Raw genomic sequence first — 20,737 nt, 5'->3', positions numbered from 1 at the left:
CACCTTTTTCCCCCCCCGGGGGGGGTGGGGTTTTTCGGGGTTTTTATTACCCCCCCCCCCCCCCCCCCCCCCTCCTCTGGAAAGGGGCTGTGACACAGAGCAGATGGATCATGGGCTAGCAGGCAGCATCAGGTAATTAAAGACTTATCTGTGCCTACATTAGGCTTGAGGAATTCCCCGGTGGCTCTGACTCCCCTGCACATGGCAGCTTGTCTCTTCTTCCCTCCTCCCTGGGGCTTGTGACCCCATGTAACGTGTCCACCTTGCAATTTTGCAGAGGGGCGAGCCTGTGCCGTCGTGTTTGACTGCAAGTTCATTGAGACCTCAGCAGCTGTGCAGCACAACGTGAAAGAGTTGTTCGAAGGCATCGTGCGGCAAGTCCGGCTCCGGAGGGACAGCAAGGAAAAGAACGAGAAGCGACTGGCACTACAGAAACGGAGAGAGAGCATCCCCAAGAAAGCCAGGCGGTTCTGGGGCAAAATAGTTGCCAAGAACAACAAGAACATGGCCTTCAAACTCAAGTCCAAGTCTTGCCATGACCTATCAGTACTTTAGGAACACTGGACTCTGCCAGAGCTTGTGGCATTTTGTGGACATTATCTAACTTTGTCATGGGACAATCAATCAATCTATATTAGATTGGGCTATCAGTGACTTAGGTTCACAGTTGTGCTTGTGATATGTGCTGGCATAAGAACAGCACAGTGCATGGAAATGTCTCTCTTCCTCTTTTTTTTTTTTTGTTTTTGTCAGTAGTTTTAAAAGAAAAGTATAGACCAGAATGACCCAAAATTATGCTGGGAACTGTTCTGGAATACACCTGTTCTTTCTGTTCTCACCTTTGGATAATAGTGTAAGAACCTCAAATGCCGTGACTTGGGAAGTGAATACTACTGTCTCCGCATTTCTCCTTGTTATTAATATTTCTTTTTTAAAACTGTAAAGAATTGAGGAAATGACTGGAGATTGGTCCTGTGTCAGTTGGCTGGTCAGGCTTGAGCACCCACAGCTGAAAAAAAATGCATTTTTGTAAAATAACCACAAAGACACCTGTTTGGTATTTTTTTCTTTATTTTGCGGATTAGTTTCAGTGAGTTTACACATCTCTTACTTTGAAAATATTTAAAGGAAAAATCTTATAGTCAAAGAAATTTTCCTCTCATCTTTTCATATTATGGGACTGTTTAAAAATCATAGTGAAATTAAAATTAAAGTGCAAGTTGTATCAAAGTGCATCAAGTGCAGGCTGCCAAACCTTTAAAAATCACCTGAGCTTTTTTATGACACCACATGGACTTCTTGTATCCATCCTTGGCCTTTCTCTATGCCAGAGCTATGCTGTATTTATTTTTGTGCAAAATAACAAGCATTTTAATGTCGAGGGGAAATGTATTTATTACCAATTTTCTTAAGATAATAATGTTAATTTTATTACCATTTTCTATCTAATATCTTTTTTTCAGATATGCAAGTCTTTACTTACATGCCTTGTAATAAAATAAATAAAATATATGACTGCCTTTGAGTCTCAGTAGGAAATTCCTAAGAATGTTTTCAAGGAGAGAAAAGATTGTGCATGCTGGGCAAGTTTGCTGCTTGGCAAGTACAGTGAGGATTCCTTACATCTCTGAACACAGGCTGCATAGAAACCTAGGATCTCAAGGCAGGAAGCACCAGGAGCCTCAAAGATATGAGAGCACAGCATCCTTCACATATACAAACGGGGTGGTGAGAGAGTTAAAAATAAATCACTCCTAGTAAAGGTGTTTGGCCTTTAGCCTGGAAACACTTTAGAAATGTAGATGAGCACTGTTACCCCAATTTTGGAGATGAAGAGAAGTGAAATCATACATTCAGGGACAGAAAGCAGGTAGCTGACATGGTGTGCCCTAATCCACACTTACTGTTGGGCATAATCGTACTATTTTCCTCTTGACTGTGCTGGTCAGAGGTACAGTCATTACATTTTTGCCCACATATGACTCAGAAAAGCCAAATCTCCAGCCTGGCAGCTCGTCTTCCCAGATGATGAAGGCAAAAAGATGCAACACTAATAAGGTGAAAGTTGGAGTCCCCATTTTGGGCTGCACAGTTTTCATGCACCACAGTTTCCATGCACTGGAAAGGAGGGAACAGGGTCAGTGTCTGCCCACAATCTCCTCTGCTGAGGGGCTGACTTCTAGCAGCTCTCTAGGGGTAAAGCATCACATTGCAGAATGACTCAATGCTTGTTTGGCATTAAGATCTCCCTGGAAGGAGATCTTATTGATCTAGAATAAAGTATTTATCTAGAATAAAGTATTGACGAGAACAGAAAAAAGACAAGCACAGACAAGATCGATGCTGCTGGATTTTGGATGAATGCTTTTGAGCTATCAGCACACAACCTAATGTCAACCCAGAGCAGTCTAGAGAATTTAGTTTTCAGAACTTTTAAACTGTCGGAACATTTGCCCCATTCAAAAATGAAAACAAAATTGCACAAATTAAAGTAATTTTTAAGATTATATTTATGAACTGAAAGTATAGCTCTATGCAACCAGCACGTTTCCTTAGTCTACTCTATATCTGTCAAGCTACAAATCTCAACCAAGCAGGTTTTGAAGAAATATAAAATGTCCATGTTGATCATACAGCCCTTAGGAATAAAAGCCATCCATGTTCATAGCATCACTGGATACATAGAACGTATGATAAAAAATTTGGATTTGCGTAGTAAATTTTCATATCCTTGCTTATCTCCTTCCACTCCTTCCAGGATAACAAAATTTCTTTCTAAAACTTATCGTTTTTCAAAGAAAAAAAACCAATGAGGCGGGCCCATTCCCCCGAGATGTCACAAGCTGCCACAAGGAGCTGTGCAGTGGGCATGGCGTGCCACTTGACTTTTCCTGTTCACAGCAAGCAGACATCACTGCAATTCTATCTTCTGGGGCTGCTGCTGGTCTCTGAACAGCATAGTACTGCCTTTGGACAAAACCAATTTAAATATATGCCTCCACCTTACAGTCCCAGTCAATCTCTCACTGGCCCTTTTGGTTCACCTGCAGGCTCCATGCTTGCCCTAAGTTTTCAGGCAGAGCATGGGGAAGCTGGAGGGTGAAAATCCACAAACAGCAGCATCCCCTCCATGGAGCTGTAGCTCAGACACCATCAGGGTGTGTTACTTCTGACCTGTGGATGTGGAGTGAGAGAGCTGGTGCTGAGCATTTATACTTTGCACGTTTCAGGGCTTTTCTTGTGTTGAACCTGGTCTAGTCTGGTCCTGTGGATTGAATGTCCACCTGGGACTGCAGTGCCTGACATGCTCTCCTGAACAGCACTGTGCATTTCACCTGAAGGAACCCAAATAATCTGCTCTGATTTTAATGGCTCCAGCAAGCTGGGCATGGAGGAAAGGCTGGGGCTTTCCCTTGCAGCACATGAGATTAATTTGAGTCATGGTTTTAGTTGATCATCACCAGATTACCAAATACAGCAATTCTTACTATATATAGAAGCTACTGTACCTGGAATGACTGATTAATACTAATTTAATCTGGAATACTGACATTTCAAGTCTTTAATATCTTAAACACTCCCTCTGTTCATCTCAGATGTGAGTGTCCAAAACTGTGGAATGGATCAATCAGCGATTCTAATCACTGTTCTGCTATTTATTAAGTCAGGGCTACAATGACAGATCCTAATGTGATAATTATAATGCTGGACCCGGAGATCTGGCAGTGGCTGTGGAATACGTGAGTCACAGCACTGAGTGCACCAAGGCCAAAAGAGCAAAACTCACAGTGTCCAAATAAAATAAAATAAATACAGAAAAAAGAAGTCTAAGAACACACAAAATGCCAGTTATAGTGTAATAGCTGTTATAAAAAGCTCTCTTCAAGACGATAGATCAGATTTGTAAGAGGAATTACAGAGCATGTCCAGCTCTGTAATCTTTAACAGTGACAGGTGAACTGCATGAAGAAAAGTTTGCTTATGCTTTGGAAGAAAACACACTCATTGGTTATTATGGCACTATGTGGATTTGCATGGTGCTACAGGATTTTGGATTTGGGAGAATTATTGATAAAATTTAGTCAAGTAAAACAGAGATATTTTCAATAAAATCAATGGATGTACTGTGGATTTGACCCTCACATCCTTTCAAGCCTTTCAATATCAACCCCTTGGAAAGCTTTAAAGACCTGAGTTCTCTGTCTTGGGCTGTTTGGGGTTCAGATACAAATGGGAGAAAGGGCTCCTGACAGCAGCAGTGCTGGTGATGATAACGGGATCTACAGAAGGCTGCTGCAGAGGAAGGAAGCAGGTGAGCTCTGTGTCTACAATCTGCTACAGCTCTTCTTTCTCCCTGGTAAGGCTTTTTAGAGAAACTGTGGCACCCAGAGAAGAGACTATGTACTGATGAAATCCCTGGACTAATAAACTATTGAATCTCAAAAAGTGAACCCTTCAATTCATTTCTTGCAACACCTCTGAAGACTGTAGAGTTGAATGCAACATGTAAATCATTCCTGTGTCTGCCTCACAAGCACAGGAGATAAATGCCGGTGCGAGATGTGGGGCTGGTCCTCCTCTGGCTCTCTTTCCTGGACTATCTCATTGCTCAGTTAGGAGGGCAAATGCTGTGGGCTGAGGTGTAGCTTTTATCAGGTACGTCTTCCAGGTGTGTTAAATAATATTTAATGAGACCTGTCTGTCTTGCCTGCAGTCCCCACCAGTTCTGGTTCAGTGTGGTAGCACAGGACAGAGAGGGCCGGACAAAACACTCTTTTGTGTTTTTTCACTTGTAGGACCCATGCAACAGTAGGTTTGCAGTAGTACCCAAGACACACATGGCATCTTGTGTTAAAATCTTGCTAAAATGTCACATTGTTGGTCATACACCACCAGCACTTTTAAAGGTGGCAGGCTCTGTGGGAAGTTTATAAAGTAACTTCTAAGTCTCTAAATGTAACCCCCTGCAGTTAAAAAAAAGGGAACACTGTGTTATTCTCTTCATTATGCTCCAGAGAGGTGTGAAGAAGCCTTGTTTCTGACATCGCTTCCAGGAGGGACCACGGGCCAGATATAGGGATGCAATGCAGGGTAGGGATGGCTGCAGGAAAAAGGGTGAATCCCACCATATGTCACAACCAGAGAACCCATGCTGCTAGTGTGCAACCTGACAACCTCCCCACCCACCCCTCCTGGTATTGTCACTCCAGAAGTCTCCCATAGATGTTGCAGCAAGCCCCACTCCTCCCTCAGTGATCACGTCACACAGGGGTTTGCAAATACTTCCGCATTTGTCCTCCGTAATCATAAATGTGAGATCATCAAGGTCACGGGGTTTTTTGCCTAGAGCCGCTGAAATTCAGTGTGCAAATTACTTGTGACTTTAGCAATTTTACTGCAACAGGTTCCCTGCTGTCAGACAGTGGGGACAACACACCCACAAGAGAGCACACAGGTTCTGTGTGGCTTGTTTTACAGTGCCACCTGCAACATGGTTAATAATTTGCTAACAAAATGATTAGTGTAACACACTTCCTCCAAGTATTGAAATTTATGCATGATTCATTTTAAAATGCAATTACTTTCTAAATAGGAGTTGTTTCTGATACTCTGCATGTATGCACTCAAAAGCCTCCTGTTAGACACAGATTGCCCAGAGCAGAGCTTTGACTGCTCTTTGGGCCAACAGGAGAAAGGCAGGTGGGAATTTTTAGTGAGAAAATGCAGACTGTCACATGGCTACACTGAAGGATGCCTGACTTCATCTCCTGCATCTGCAGTCACTGCATGCAGGGACTAGCCTTCCTTCCCCCTCTGCACTTAGTGTGGTGTCCCAGGCTTGCCATGTCCTGAACCAGACTTGGCACTGTCCACCTGAGGCGTGGTGAGAGTGGGAGAGCAGGGGGAGCAATGGGAAGGCACTGGACAGGCAGCCCTCCCATGCAGGGGTGAGGGGGAGCTTGGTGGCTGCTCCTCTGGAGGAAGGACCTCCAGTTCCGCTGAGCTTTGCACCCGCGCTCTGATGCTGTGTGTGTTTCACTGAATTGCTTAGTGGTCTAACTTCCACTGAGCTCAGAATGGACTGCAATAACTTTGGCATGGCCAGGCTACTATTTGTGTGTCCATCTGTGGCTTTCAGTAACGTGTGTACTTCTACAATTCACAGCTTTGCTCTCACATTGCTCAGGATGTATTCCCCTCTACACAGCTTGAATCCCTGAGTGGTGCCCAGTGGGATGCCCCCAAGCTTTGCTGCCACAATGCCAGTTTATTTGCTTTTTAACTTTATTTTCAAACTTCTGTGCTTTAAGGTTTTCCTCCTACTCTTGATGTAATCTTGTGTCACAAATGGCTGCATTTGCTCCTCCTTGCCTTGCTCCATTCAGAAGTAAGCCACTGCAGCTGGGATGCTCCCTTTGCACCCATGGTAGGATTTTTGCCAGCAGTAGTACTCGGAAGTTGCCCAGCCCCACCAGGATGTGTGGCATATAGACTTTGACAGAAGCATCTCCACTGGCATCTCTGCTGTGGCTCGGATGGTGTGCCCAGCTGATGAAGCCCTGGGAACAGAGGTTGCCAGTGCAGCTTGGCAAAGCAAATTAATATTCTTTGGTTTATGGACTTCAGACTGCCTGTGGATAATTATCAAAAAACAGTCTACAGACCCAGAGAGAAGAAATGCCCTGCTGCTTTGGGCTTGTGGTTCTTCCAGCTCTGTGCTGTCTCTGAGAAAAGAGGGCAAAGCAGCAACAGGAGATGCTGTTTAGAGTATCACCTACGGGACCTTGTGAGCAGCAGTTTTTTCACTCACTTTCCCCACTAGCTTTGTGAAACTGAAATTATCTGCCATTTCCTCCTCAGCCTTCTCCTCTTCACACTGAAAAGTCCAAGACCTGTTAGTATTTCCCTTAAGGCAGCTGCTCCAACCAGTTAACTGTGTTTGTTTCCTTTCAGTGTTCCTTCTTTAATGCTCTGCAAGAGAGAGAGAGAGGTTGCAGTTCATTTTGCTCTAGATGCTAAGTTTTAGAGAGTGATAAAACATAATTCTTTTTCCTCTGTTAGAAAGTGAAAAAACATAATTTTCTTTCCTGCTTTCAGTCCACTTTTAGACTAAGTCCCATGTTTGTTGACATGCTTGGCTGCCATTACACACCATATTCAGACCACAGTGAGCTGTGACTCCTCACCTGCCATCTTTCTACTCACTCGGTTTTATGAGATCCTTCATCATCATAAATAGTTTTTATGTTAACTACACTCCATTTAAATGAATTGAGCATCTCTTTCATGCAATATTTTGAAAGTTACCAATTTATAATGCACAGCTTTTGTCCTAAGTAGGGATTTAAATACATATGTTTGGTTACAGGATACAGCTTCTATATGCTGAGTGCAGCAAGACTTTTCTTCATAAGTATTATCAGATCAAGACCTTCTTGTAGATAAGTATCTTATATGGAAACCTGAAAAGAGGTGACAAGTTGGGAAAGGGCAGCTCTGTTACCCCTGCCAGTGTTTGGGGTTGCATCATACAAAGAGGAGGAAGACAGATGCCTGCAGCAAATATACTTGCAGATTTTTGCTCAAGCAAGTAGTCTGGCTGATGTTACTCACACTAATGGTGTTCTGAGGACCAGACAGCATCCTTTTTATTGAATCAAGAAAGCACTGGGTGCCAAAAAAGGATTTGTTGTTTTGCTTGTGAGTAAGAAGTTATGTCATTCTCCCCCATGAGAAGGAAATACATCATGGTTTCACTTGGTCCATCTGCCACTTCCTTTAAGGTGTGCTCTTATCTCCCATGGGTGAGGGCCTGGAAATGCTCTGCACTTTGGCACACATAGAAACAAGATATCTTATTGAGAATAAGCACAGACTTTTCTCTAAACTGCTCAGAAGTGGAGGTATGTTGGATGAAGAAAAATAAACTTTCTGTGCAACTGTAATTTTCCATTTAGTTTGTGAAGGCAACTTCTTCAATAATTTGTGGTCCAGATTACCGAAAGCAATTAAAAAGAGCTACAAACCATATAACAGCATGTAGATCCACTAGCTGACTCACATTTTCTCTGAAAAAGTAATTTCATGAATAGAATTTGGTTGGAAGGAGATCCCTCTGAGCTTATGGCAACTTCAGTGTTAGGGATGATGTCTTAATTTTAGTTGTAGTCCCTTCCTTAACTTCAGATCCAATTACAGACAGTCTGCTTAACAACCATGCATCTCTTCATGCTCTCTTCATGCTGAGAGCAGTACTGCCTTCCTACCATATGTGGTGGAAAGATGTCATTTTGAATGCCAGTGAAGGACTCAACACTGCCTGCTGTGTTTTGGGAAGCATGTTCCTCAGGAAGAAGTAGGTGACCTCCAGCCCTGCCAGCCACATGTGGAGCACAGTGCATTTGCTCTGCAGGGACATGAGGATGGTAAGAAACATGGGCTCTGGCTGAAGACTTACAGACCTGCTGCTGGCAGAGGTCCAGACAAACCTTATTTATGGTTCAGCTCCACATCTGAAGGCCACTACTTTTACAGTTTCTACCTGCAGTATTTCACCAGTGTAGTGATTGAGAATTTCTATTTAAACAGGAGAGACAAATGACCAGAGTGCTTCAGATCCACATAAAGATTTAAATACTATGCCCTGGAAAGCAGGATTTTCTCTGAGTGCCACAGGTTCTGTGCAGAACATCTGTGTCCCTGGCGGATGGCACCTGCTGCAATGCTTCTGAAGTATAAGCTATTAGTGACAATTCCAGTTTCCAGAGGGAAAATCCTTGTTCCCAGTCCACCTGTGGGAGTCAGATCTTGGTTACAACACTTTAGAGTGATGTATGCTACATGGTAGAGGAAGGAAATCCTTCTGCAGAACTGTAGTCTCAGACAATGTGCAGGCTCTGCCACTGTGCAATTACTGCAGTGATTCTGTCTATCCTTGGCAAAGTCTTTGCCAGTGTTTACTGCAATACAAGTAAATCAAAAAACTCTTCCCTCTCTAATTAAAAAACCAATTTAGCATGATGGCAAGTGAATGCACATAAGATATAGAGTTATATAGTGTTGAGATTTTGACCTTGAAACATGAGATTAAAAATTGCACGTCTTCAAAAGTCACATTGTTGTCTGCATGCAATATGTATTTGAAGCAGTTTCAGAAATATTAACCACATTTACAGAAATGAAACACCATATGCAATATGTATTTAAAGCAGTTTCAGAAATATTAACCACATTTACAGAAATAAAATACCATAGTCAAATGTTTACACGCATGCTAAAATCTATGGTAAATAACAGTCTAGCTAAAGAAAATTAAACTTTTTAAATTTAAAAATTATATTTTTAAATAAGAAAATACTGCAGTGTTTCTACTGTGTAGATCCCCAGACGTGCATGGATTTTGGCATAGCAGAAGCCCCCCAGCACAGCACCTCTGAACATCCCCTGGAAGACCATGCAGCACTGTGCCCCTGCTCTGCCTGCCGAGGTCCTGCCCTCCCAGGCTGTGTCAGTAGCTCTAATGCTGCTCTCTCCATTGCCATCTTTGTTATTTTGCAACAGGCCTTTGTATCAAAAGTTATCAGCAAACCCATGAAGCCAGTGGTGCTGCCCAGCTGCCCAGCTGCCATCAGCTGGTCTGATAACAGCCCCCTGGCTCCAAGAGCTTGTTAAGGAAACTTTCCTGCCAGACCACTGAGATGCCACTCTGGCAGTTGCACACCCACCACCAGAGATTTTCAGTGCTGGGACCGAAGCCCCTTCGCAGCAGGTGGCTCCAGTGACCCAAAGGGTGCACCTCTGACTCCCTGCACATCCCACTCTCATGCAGTCAGACCAGATTTCCTTAGCAGCTTGATTCCGGATCTCCCATAGCAGCGTCTCAGAGCTCTGATTTTTTTCAGTAATTTAATAGTGGTACAACAGAGTAACAGAGCTGTTCAGGGTCAGAGGGACCCTGAACAAAGAAAACTCTGGGCTTTTATACCTTGTCAGTCTATGTGGGTGCTACTCTGGGTTCTTCCTTGCTGACCCCTTGACTCCTACTGTCTCTGAGTCTCTCTGAGTGTCTGGTCACCTGGCTGACCACAGGTCCCCTGCCCTAACTGCCTGCATTGAATGTGTTCCTCAACAGACTCAGCTGGAAGCTACCCCTCAAGCAAAAGTCACCTACAGAGATCCCCAATGGCACAAAAATGTGTTTCTGGAAGACCTCTGATAAAATGTTCAATTTTCTTTCAGACTGGGTAAAAATTAGTAAGAAAAACTTAGAACAGTGCTACAGGCACATGGAATTGTGCTAAAGATATGAAGTGTTTGTATTACACATATGAGATAAAGAGCAAACGTAAAAATAAATTAAGAACGTATGAATATATATATTATATGAATAAAATCTTTATTATTTATAATAGACAATAAAGATATGCTATTTAAACAGGATTTATTTAACATTTATACAACATTCCCTTACATGTGTCCTTTGCAGCATTTCTACTATGTCAAATACTTGTGCTTACTCAACAAATTGACTTTCTTTCTGTAGACAACCTAGAACATATCTACATGAAAATATGGACACATATCTTCCACAGTAGCAAAAAGCAAAGGAAAACAAACCTAAGCCCATTACAACTGACATTCGCTCTTAAAGAGTAGCAAGAAGTCTGCAAATGTGGCATATTTAAAACAGGACTCCATAAACAGCCAAAAATAAATAACAAAAGCAAAATGAAGAAAATAAATTTGTTTCTGTCATTCTCGCCAAGCTGAATTCAGTAAAAGCTTGCAGAGACATGAAGTTACCAATTCTAAGAGTAATTGGTACTTTGTAGGAATTAACTCTTAAAATCCCAATTTTAGTAGTAGAGCTACACACACACAAGTTCAGCATTTATTTTTACCTGAAATGCTACATTGTTGTCAAAACCTGCTACTTCTCTCAAGGTGGCTTTTAAAAATAACCAGAATACCAAATGCGTTATTAGACTTGTACTTCTCTCTTTCTTTCTGAGCTAAAACAATTTGCTTTTTTTTATGGAAAGAAAATTCAATTCTTAATAAAAAGATACTTTAAAAACAGAACTACAGTTAAAGAGAGAGTGAACAAAAGAATCAATGTCTGGCCAAGGTGATCTTGCAGTTGATTCCATTGCAGCTGAGTCTAAATGGGAACACCCTCCCTCCAGCAAAGCTAGCTGGGGTGAGCAAGGTGCACACCAGCATCCACCTGGGAGTGCCTGAGCAGTGAATGAGACTGGGGAATTCCTGCCCCCCTACACCACCACCACAAGGGCAAAAGAGATGGACACACCTCTTAAATACAGGATATCATTTTAAAAATATTAGACACTTTGTTATAAGTAGTGAAGCACCGTAATCAAAAGATGCAAATAGATCAAGACTCCAGGTCCAGCCAACGGCTGCAAAGATGGTTAAGGGACTGGAACATCTTTCTTAAAACTCTTGACAGAGAGGTTTGGGCCTTTTCAGCCCCAAGAAGAGACAACTGAGAGGGGACCTCATCAATGTCTATCAGCATTTGAAGGGAGGGTGTCAAGAGGATGGAGGAGGCTCTTCTCAGTGGTGCCAACAATAGGACAAGAGGCAATGGGCAGAAACTGGTGCACAGGAAGCTCCATCTGAACATGAGGAAGAACTTCTTCGCTGTGTGAGTGACCATGCAGTGGAACAGATTGCCCAGAGACCTTGTGGAGTCTCCCTCACTGTAGGTGAGCAGGGAGGTTGGACCAGATAACCCACTGAGGTCTGGTCCCTTCCAGCCTTACCAATTCTGTGATTCTAAGAGAAAATCAACAAAGAACTATAAAACACAGAAATATAAGGACTGAACTAAAAGTAAAATCTTTTAAAAATAAATAGGAATGTAGCTAAACACATTTTGGGCAACAAAGAACAAAAACTTCTCCGGTTTTATAAAAAGAATGTAGACAGGTACCACAAAGAGCAAAATCCTGTACTCATCCCATCTCTCCCCTCTGTGACCTAGTCACAGTAGGTTGCATGAACATCAAAGATGTTGAAATGTATTGCTTCTCTTTCTGCATTAGCTGTTCATTGTCCTATTTAACTCTCCAGCAAGTCATTCACAAAAACTTACTACCAGAACTACTGTTTCATGAACATAACTCAAAGTCCTGAGACTGATAATAAGCTCTTTATGCTTTAGATTAGTTAAGGATCGGAGATAAATATCTCTGTAGTTCCAAATAGCTCAGTAATTAATTTGAAAAGTACATAGGAAGTTCAGACAAAGTTATATTTTTATTTTCTAAGCACACTGTGTTGAAACAATCTTATTTTTGTTTGATAGCTTCTACAAATTTATGACTATGTGAGAAGGTTTCTGTTCAAAAACTCCCTCTAATCTCCATAATTATAGTGAAACATTATGAGTCACACAGCCAAAGGTGAATAAAAAGACATTAATTAATTAATTCATTCATTCATTCACATTGTTGTTGTTATTGAGACATTTTTAAGACCACCATGGTATTTTGGGGCCTGAATTATTATTTTTGAATTCCTGGAATTGATGGCAGCAACACGTTTATGGAAAGGAGATGGTTTTTCTTAGAGATCTTGCAGAAATGGATTAATCCAAGACTACAATACACTTGGAACTCCTATAATGCAGTATCTAAATGTAAATGTATTACTAACCAGTAATTGATGCAACTTATTCAATATCCTGCGAACTGCTGTGTCCATTCAGCACTTAGAGAAGACACATTAAGACCAAGAAGCTCAGACAAAGTGTTCTTCATCAGGCTGGTTTTTATTTTATAGATGTGCTGCAAAGTGTGCTGGTCTCCCTTTGGACTGGGAGGAGAATCCGACCCGCAGCACTGAGGTTGCTGGGCGCTGGGACTCTTGTTTGCTCAGCCCTGCCCTGCTGTACTTGTGCTGGTGATATGGTCTGGGCAGTACCTACAGGAAGGAAATGCAAACCTGAGAGCAGACACGAGGCGCTGCTCTCACCCGAGCCCAGCCAAACACAAGACCTTGCTGGAGTCGATGGTAAAAGGACGTGACTTTGTGCCTCTCTCTCTGAGTGAAACCTTTGAGCTCGTGGTTGGACTCCTCGAGAGGAAGTCTGTCCTGTTGTCTTTGAGCATTAGACTAACCCTTGAATGCACAGCATTTAGTTTCAGCTTAGCTGGGCTTGGATCTTTGGGGTCTAGGATGGATATTGGTACTAGCAGCCAAGGCCAGCACTACAGCACCTCCTCTCAAGGGCACAGTTAAAGGCACTGGCTCATTCTCTGGCTGCACTGACCTTGAGATGCAAAAAGGCAGAGATATCTCTGAACTGATGAATTTACCCTGATGACTGTCCTTATAACTTGAAAGGTAATGAGACAGATGCACACTTGAGGCTTTAAGGTAGGATATGAGAGAGGGCATTAAGTCATGGAGTTTCCATAAATGTCAAGCAGAGGCGTATGTTCAGGGAGGAATTTCCATATAAGTCACAAGGGAGACAGAGAAAGAACTAAAATGGTTGCACTGCAATCTTTGGAAGTACAGAAGTGAACACAAAGTACACACACTGATAGCCCAATACCACAGTTATTTAGTCACAGGAATAGTCCCTTGAGGTCCTAGCTTGTGTATGGCGTGCCAACAAAAGCTGATCATCCATCGCTGGCAGAAGTTAAAATTATGTGGTATTTTTGACATTTTCTATTCTAAGCACAGGAATTAGTACTTTAAATAGTGTTCACTGTAGGTGGTTGCAACATAAAATGTGCACCCTCCTCTCTTGCAGACCATAGGCCTCATCCTCTAATGGCTCATCCATGTGACTAGGTCTTGATTACCAAAGTAGGTAACTGAAATAAGTGAGATTCTTTATGCTTGGCTTGGCTTCTAATGCATTTAGAATTCCTTCCAATAGCTAAAGGTCAGTCTCAACATCAATTCAGTTTTATCAGGTGAGCCATGTAATTTGAAGTGAAATTTGACTCTGAAGTGAAATTGCCAGAACCCTAGAAAGTTCAACTCCAATTTCGTCACTTCTTTGGAAGTTTGTAATACTTTCAGTGGAAGGCACAGCTGCAACCAGACCTCATGGTCCTGCTGAGATGAGAGGTAACACAACTGATTTGTGGCAATTTTTCCAGCAGGGATCACACTTAGGGCCACCTGGAAGCTCCTCTGAAAAGAATGTGTGCTAAAATGACCCCCAAGTTTGATATTTAGACATAAAGTACCTTTATTGCATGTTAAAATCAATGCAAATATACAGTCCCTTGCTATCTATTCCTACCCTTGTCAAAGGCTTCAAGGAAGCTAATTAAATGTTGCAAATGCAGACATCATTTAGGGAAATGTACTCTGGGAACTCAGCTATCAGTAAAAATTCCTGATGAGCTGATGTTCGCTGCTCCTCTTGCTATTACATTTGCTGTTACAAATATTTACGAGAAGTGCTGTGCTCAAGGGAACACTTGGTATCTTATCAGGCTCTGAAAGTTCCACCCTGTGATGTAAAGCAGTGTCAGTATGAATACTGTCTGCATGGGGAAGAGAAGAGCTAAAACCAAGGGGAAAATGAGCCACAATTGACTTATCCCTGCTCAGGGAAAGAACATCTTTTTTTAACCTATCCCAGGACAACAAGCTGGTTGGTTATAAACTATAAACCTTGACTAGTTTTGTCTTCACTGGTCAAGCTCGGCATTGCTGAGGTTTGTACCAGCATGGCAACAATAAATACTGCCCTTTAGAGGAGTCATCAGACTTGAGATGAGGGTGTTGGACTGATATTCCATCATGTTGCTGGTTTTACACAGCCATGGCAAAGGGAGAATCAGATAGCAGAAAATCATTCTGTAGTTACAGCTGGGAGGTTGGGAGGGACACAAAGAGCATCAGTTTCCAGTCATCTGTGCTGGTTTTTGAAAATTGTTTTCATTCAAAGGACAGTTTTTCAGGTTCCGAGCTGAGGGACATGGGACTTCCCAGGCACTTGAGATTTGTCTATATGGTCCACTGAATTTCAGTTTGCCTTTACTTTGTAAGTTAGGCACCATTAAAATATTTCATAGATCATATTCACAAAATGTGTATTATGATACTAGTTTTTAATTAAGAAATTGAGAACAAGATATAACAAAAAGTTGAAACAGTGCTGGGCTTTTTTTCTCAAGCACAGAGCAAAATTCATTCCCAAAGCTCTAAGCCTTTATTCCTGACCCAGCTATCAGGACCAGCAAAAACACTCAGAAGGGCAAATCCAGAAGGTGAGGAGGTGAAGCAGAGAGCTGCAGTACTAGGGACTTCCCTTCAAGAGAAGGCCAAGCACAGGGCTGACTTTGAGCACCTGCCCCAGCTCTGGGGCTTGGATGTCTGCAGGAAAGTGTTTGTCCGTACACCTGGGAGCCAGAGCCATGGATCCTGCCCATGTGAGGGGGGATGTGAGGGGATTTCCTGACTGTGATTTCTGATAAGAGAAAGAGAATGAAGAGCACCTAAGTCCTGCTTCAGTTTGAAGGAGGAATCTTGGCATCTGGGCTCTGCTCCTGAGCTTATTTCTGATTTTCATGCAGTGACTGCTATATGTAATAGTTCAGGCAGCAGAATCTGTGATCACAGTGATAAACAAGACCCTAGAGACTAGTTTGTGCCAATTTCAGTTTCCTGCAGGTGGGCACATACATCCAGATGATAGACTCCTCTAAGACCATCTGCATTTACATACGTGTCTGAATAAAAAAAAAGAAGCATCAGTCTGCCAGCTTGATGGTTATTTCATGTCATAATACTATCATGCTTTGTAAAAAGACTATAGATGAGAGAAGACTTGCATTTCAATTTTAGATTTTACACAGTGTTATATATTTTGAGCTGTGCAATTTTGGTCATGTCTATATAGGTATTGAGTTATGAATGCAAGAGGTAAAAAATTGTTTCTTCTGCATTTAAGAGGAAAAAGATGTAATTTTGAAATATGCAGTTTATAACTTTTAATGCATATGCCACCCTCAGACGTAATGAGAATTAGTTACAGGACACCGTCATCCTGAAAGGAAGGGAATATCTCCATGCTACAGTATGGAGCTCAAGTTTTAATCTTCTTTGGAGGTCTTGCATGTAGAGTAAACACAAGTAATCTCTAGAATATGCATTGTTTATTCCAGAAGAGCCACTTGGTTCCATTATGTCATTGCTTGCAAGAAGAAAAAGGAAAACTAAAATCTATCATCTTGACCTGTGCAAGTTTAGTAGCTGTAGAGTTCAACAGTGTTAGCTCAGCACCTAGCAGGGGCCAGGACCCGGCAGCAGCAAATCGTGGAACTTCTCAGCAGGCCTCTTGTGTCAGTGGTGCAGAAGGCAAGCCAGTGTGGTCTGCCTGTGTGCAGTGGGAGAGGTCACCCTGCCACGCCTGGGGACAGAGGCTGAGAGTGCCGCATGTGCGGCACACAAAAAAAGCAACTTCTGCAGGGATGGGGCTGACCAAGACCTTCGAGGAGATCCTACAGGAATGGAGGTGGGCACATGCTGTTCATTAGTCAGATGTGCTGCTGATTCAGCTTCCTCCTGCTTTGAGGGTTGCCACACCCAGCAACAAATGAAACCAGTTTAGGAGACATCTGTCCAAGCTCTGGTGAGCTGCAAGGCGGCATCACTGTCACTACAAGCCAAGAATGAGGTACCACGTGGGTAAAGGGCTGCTGGAGGTGGTGGCTAGGCTGAGACACAACACTGGCTAGGAGAATTACATCAATGTAATGGACATGGAGTACTCTGAGGATAGTCAAACACAGAAGATGGAGATATAGGAGAGCACCAACAGGGAAGGACCGTGCCCCTCAGTGGGGTGAAAATGGTTTGTGAACTTCCCGAAGAAAGAACAGAGTCCATGTCGTCCATATCCTCCAGCAGATGGGCAATTCATAACGACTGCTCCAAGGAAGGAAGCAAGCAGGAAGTGTTTCTGCCTCTAAGACATTGTGGGGGAACCTTTTTAGGTACCTCTCCTGAGCTTCTGGTCATTTGTTTTCTGCTACTTCAGACAGGAGAACTGATCCAACTGAGAATTAAGATAAGCAGGTCAAAACCAAAGAGCATGTTCTGGGAACAGGGATGATTCAGGTAAGGTTTCATCATCCCAGGCACAGCACACACAGGCCAGTTAGAAAGCTGTATCTCCTGGACAGGAGAACAGGGCCGCACAAATGATGTAGATTCTCCCACTCTGGCCATCAAGCATTAGTACTGTGAACTACTGGATACCTCTGCCTTCCCTTTTTTATTTGGAACTAGCTAAACAATCAGTGCCATGCTTTAGTCCTATCCCAACAGATACCTACATGGTTTACCTCTCCCCCTTATGCCCTCTACCATGACGTCTCTTGTTTTGGAGACAAAAATGTTTTGTTTTGGCTCACAAAAATGTGCTCATCTGCTTTTCTTGGTTTGTGCTTCTTTGTCTAGGTACCCTCTCCCCAGCACAATTCTCACACCATTGTATAAAGACGAATTATCTCAGTGTGAACTGGGGTATCAAGAGTAGAAAGGGCAAAGTTACCAAAAGAGAGGAAGAGATGTCAAAGGAAGGTTTGAAGAACACCTTAAATGGAAGGAATATGGGGTCCTTTAACACTTAATATGTTCTCAAGGCTATGAGAACTACAGAGATTTGACTTAATAATTTGAGACTGAATTGTTTGTATAGAAGGGTAAAGTGTTTCAGAAAGAATTGTCAGGAAAATAGAACTGTCAGGAAAAAAAGTGAAATGTTGATGGGCATGCATGTACATATTTTAAAGTGCTGGGTACAAGAGATAGCAATGATCTAAATATCTGGTCGTTATACCATGATGAGAATCCACAGTCCTCACAAAGGAAAAGAGGAAAAAGTAAAAAAAATTATAGTGGACTTGGAAAAAGCAGACTTCCATAAAATAAGATTATTGATAGGAAGAATTTCATAAGAAACAAACCAAAGAAAAGCATTAACAGGAATGACCAGCTCTCTATAAATGGACTGAATGACATACATCCCAATGCAAAAATGGTGTTAGGAAGGTTAGTAAGAATAAACTAAATCAGAGCTAATCTTTGCTAAATCAGAGCTCAGTGTTCTCAGTCTCATGAAGAAGCTCAGACAATCATAAGTAGGTTACACCACTAAACTGACTATATAGAGTAGGCATATACAGACAAAATCATAATTATGTCAGTGCAACTATCAGTGCAATGAAGATAACATGAAAATACATTATAAGTGCATTGGTAAGAGGTACATTGTTCAGGAGATACTTTTCGTAGGAACCTTTCCTCAGTGGTGTTGTAAAGTCTCACCTGGGAGAATATGGGAGCACAGGTCATGAGCAAAGGTAGAGTGGCTGAGCAGTGTACAGAGGGCATCCATGTGAATGAGCAGCTGCTGAAAGTACCACAGTGGATTAGCTATGGAAACTAAGACTGGTTATTATTTGCATTTTTTACCATCAGGGAGGTTGCAGGTATAGGTGGCTCTGCCTCACGAGAAGTAAAGGAATTAGGTCAATAGAAACTTGAGTTTCTTTTAAATGTTACTTTTCTACGCTTCTTTTGCCTCCAGTGGTACTAGCTCATTTTGATGCACATTAATTATGTTGTGAAATTATCATACCCTAGTAGTTCCATAAAAGAAATATTTTCTAAACAAAAAGAAAGGGAAAGAAGCTGACATCAAGCAGCTCCAGCTAGTTTGGGACGTGAAAAGGGTATATGGAGAGATATCAGCTGAGTTGAAACCAGGAGTAAAAGTAAATAGACAAAAAGAAAAAATTAAAAAGGAGCGAGGCAGAAATGACAAAGCTGATAAATGGGAAGGGCGAAAAGGATGTGACTAATGATATGAGCAGAGTTTTTTCTGGAAAAACTGACTCATTGAACAATGATTCACACAATAAACACCTGGACATTTGGCTTTTTTTCATCGGATTTACTCAGAGAAACAGCTGGCTGAAGGACCCAGTTTCACTGCTGAGTTTCTTTTTGTGATTTTATCTGTGGCACAATGTTATGACTGTTGTAAAGCCTTAAGTGCTTCTGGACTTTGTAATGCATTTGAAATGGGAGATTTTTTTTCTCCTGTGTGGGTACAACATGTAAGCAGTTGCTCTGCTCCTGGGAAACTCTTTCAGCCAGAGAAATTTACTGGGTATGACACACTCACCTCTGACTTTAAATAATAGGGACATTCAATTAAGCATATTAGTTAGCACATTTGTGTATTTGTACTTCAAGTAATACACTGCACTTCCCAGTAATTGAACTTACGAGCAGAGAGACTAGCACTTGAAAGACAAATGCTTGACTTGTTTATATGGATTGAACTTCTGACATCATGACTTGGTTACTCTGCACTTGTCATGTGAAGGAGGGCTAAAAATGTCATTAGGATTTTGTGTATGTGAATTCGGTTCTGCCACATGAAGTCTTGCTGTTTTAAAATTACCACTTCATGTTGAAAGTACTGCTCATTCATATCCAACTAGCACACAGTTAAACTGCATGTAGGTCACTTAAAATCAACATATTTCCAAGAAAGTCAATTTCCCTCTCCTTATTATATTTATTCTGAAATCATGAACAAGGAGTTTTAGTGCTTTATTCAAAACTGGTTTTGAGCTGTGCTGTAAAGATAGCTCACTGCTAGCAGACAGCTTTGAGAAAATCTAAATCATTCTGAGTGCATGACTGAACGGAGAACACTTGTGTTTTAAAGCATGCTGAAAGCATAGCCTAGAGGTTTTTTCCTGGAGAAACAAACACTGATTTTGAGGGAGAAGTGTGATCTGAAACACAAACAGAAGGTCTAACTTTTCCCAGAACTGTACACCTTCAACCTGCGATCAATTCTAAACACTTCTTTCTTTAGATGCATAATTCAGAAAATAGTGTGCTGCACAAATAATTCAACAGTGTTCAAGAGCAATCTGACAGACTGAGGAAACTGAAAACAGGAATTAGAACCTGGATGAAAGCTAACATTTCTCAAGACCATAAAATAAACCTGTTCAAAACTTCTGAAATAAGCATGATTTTATTTAAAAGTGAGATACAGAAAGCATAGCATTTAAAAGACTGTAATTTTTTTAAAAACTTATCTTTTTTCCAAATATATTTTATTTATTATTTGTTTTACCATCATCCTTTACAGCCCAATTGATTTCAGTTCCCTTTACTGCAGGTGTCATAATGCAGAGACTAGTGGGGACTAGTTCCCTTGAAAGGCTGCAAACATAAACTGACATGAAAGATGTCACGCAAGGGAAAGGAATGATTGCATCCCTTATAAGTACTTGGAAAAGAGCCGACAGAGTGATTTGCCCAAAGTTACCCAAAGTAAATTTTTAGCAGAGCTCAGAGAGAATTTGAACTTTCCAAGTTGAGGACTGAAGACGTATTGTCATAACTAGGCTGGGTCCTTCCCATGAAAGGATCTGCTGTGAAAACCAGCCACCTTTATGTCCAGATTCTTGTTTCCTGAATTTGAATTATTCCTGCAACTAAGCAAGTAGCAAACATGCTCTCCACCCAAGGCCCATGCCCTCTCCTCTCCACCTGCTCTCCTACAGAAAGACTGTATTTCACCTCTGGCTCCAACCTGTGCCCTGCTTGTTCTCTTCTCACAGCCCGACTGAAAAAAATTAAATCAGAAAGAAAATCACAAAGGACATAAAAATATTGAAGACTGTAAATTACCTTGGAGCTACGT

General features: G+C 41.8%; 1 protein-coding gene across 1 annotated transcript in view; it reads left to right on the top strand.

Annotated features, from left to right (window-relative positions):
• GEM (GTP binding protein overexpressed in skeletal muscle) overlaps window positions 1-774 on the top strand; it is an 8,330-nt gene extending 7,556 nt beyond the window's left edge. The window contains exon 5 of the mRNA XM_042036183.1: window positions 278-774. Coding sequence (XP_041892117.1) covers window positions 278-555 — 278 coding nt within the window. The 3' untranslated portion in view covers window positions 556-774. The remainder of the gene's footprint in view (window positions 1-277) is intronic.
• Window positions 775-20,737: the final 19,963 nt, after the last annotated feature.

Source organism: Corvus kubaryi, unplaced genomic scaffold (assembly GCF_017639235.1).
Source record: "Corvus kubaryi isolate FWS band 111438036 unplaced genomic scaffold, C.kubaryi_AGA036_p1.0 37385, whole genome shotgun sequence".
Taxonomy (NCBI): domain Eukaryota; kingdom Metazoa; phylum Chordata; class Aves; order Passeriformes; family Corvidae; genus Corvus; species Corvus kubaryi.
Note: the sequence above shows the minus strand (reverse complement) of the source record. Positions and strands in the feature narration are given on the sequence as shown.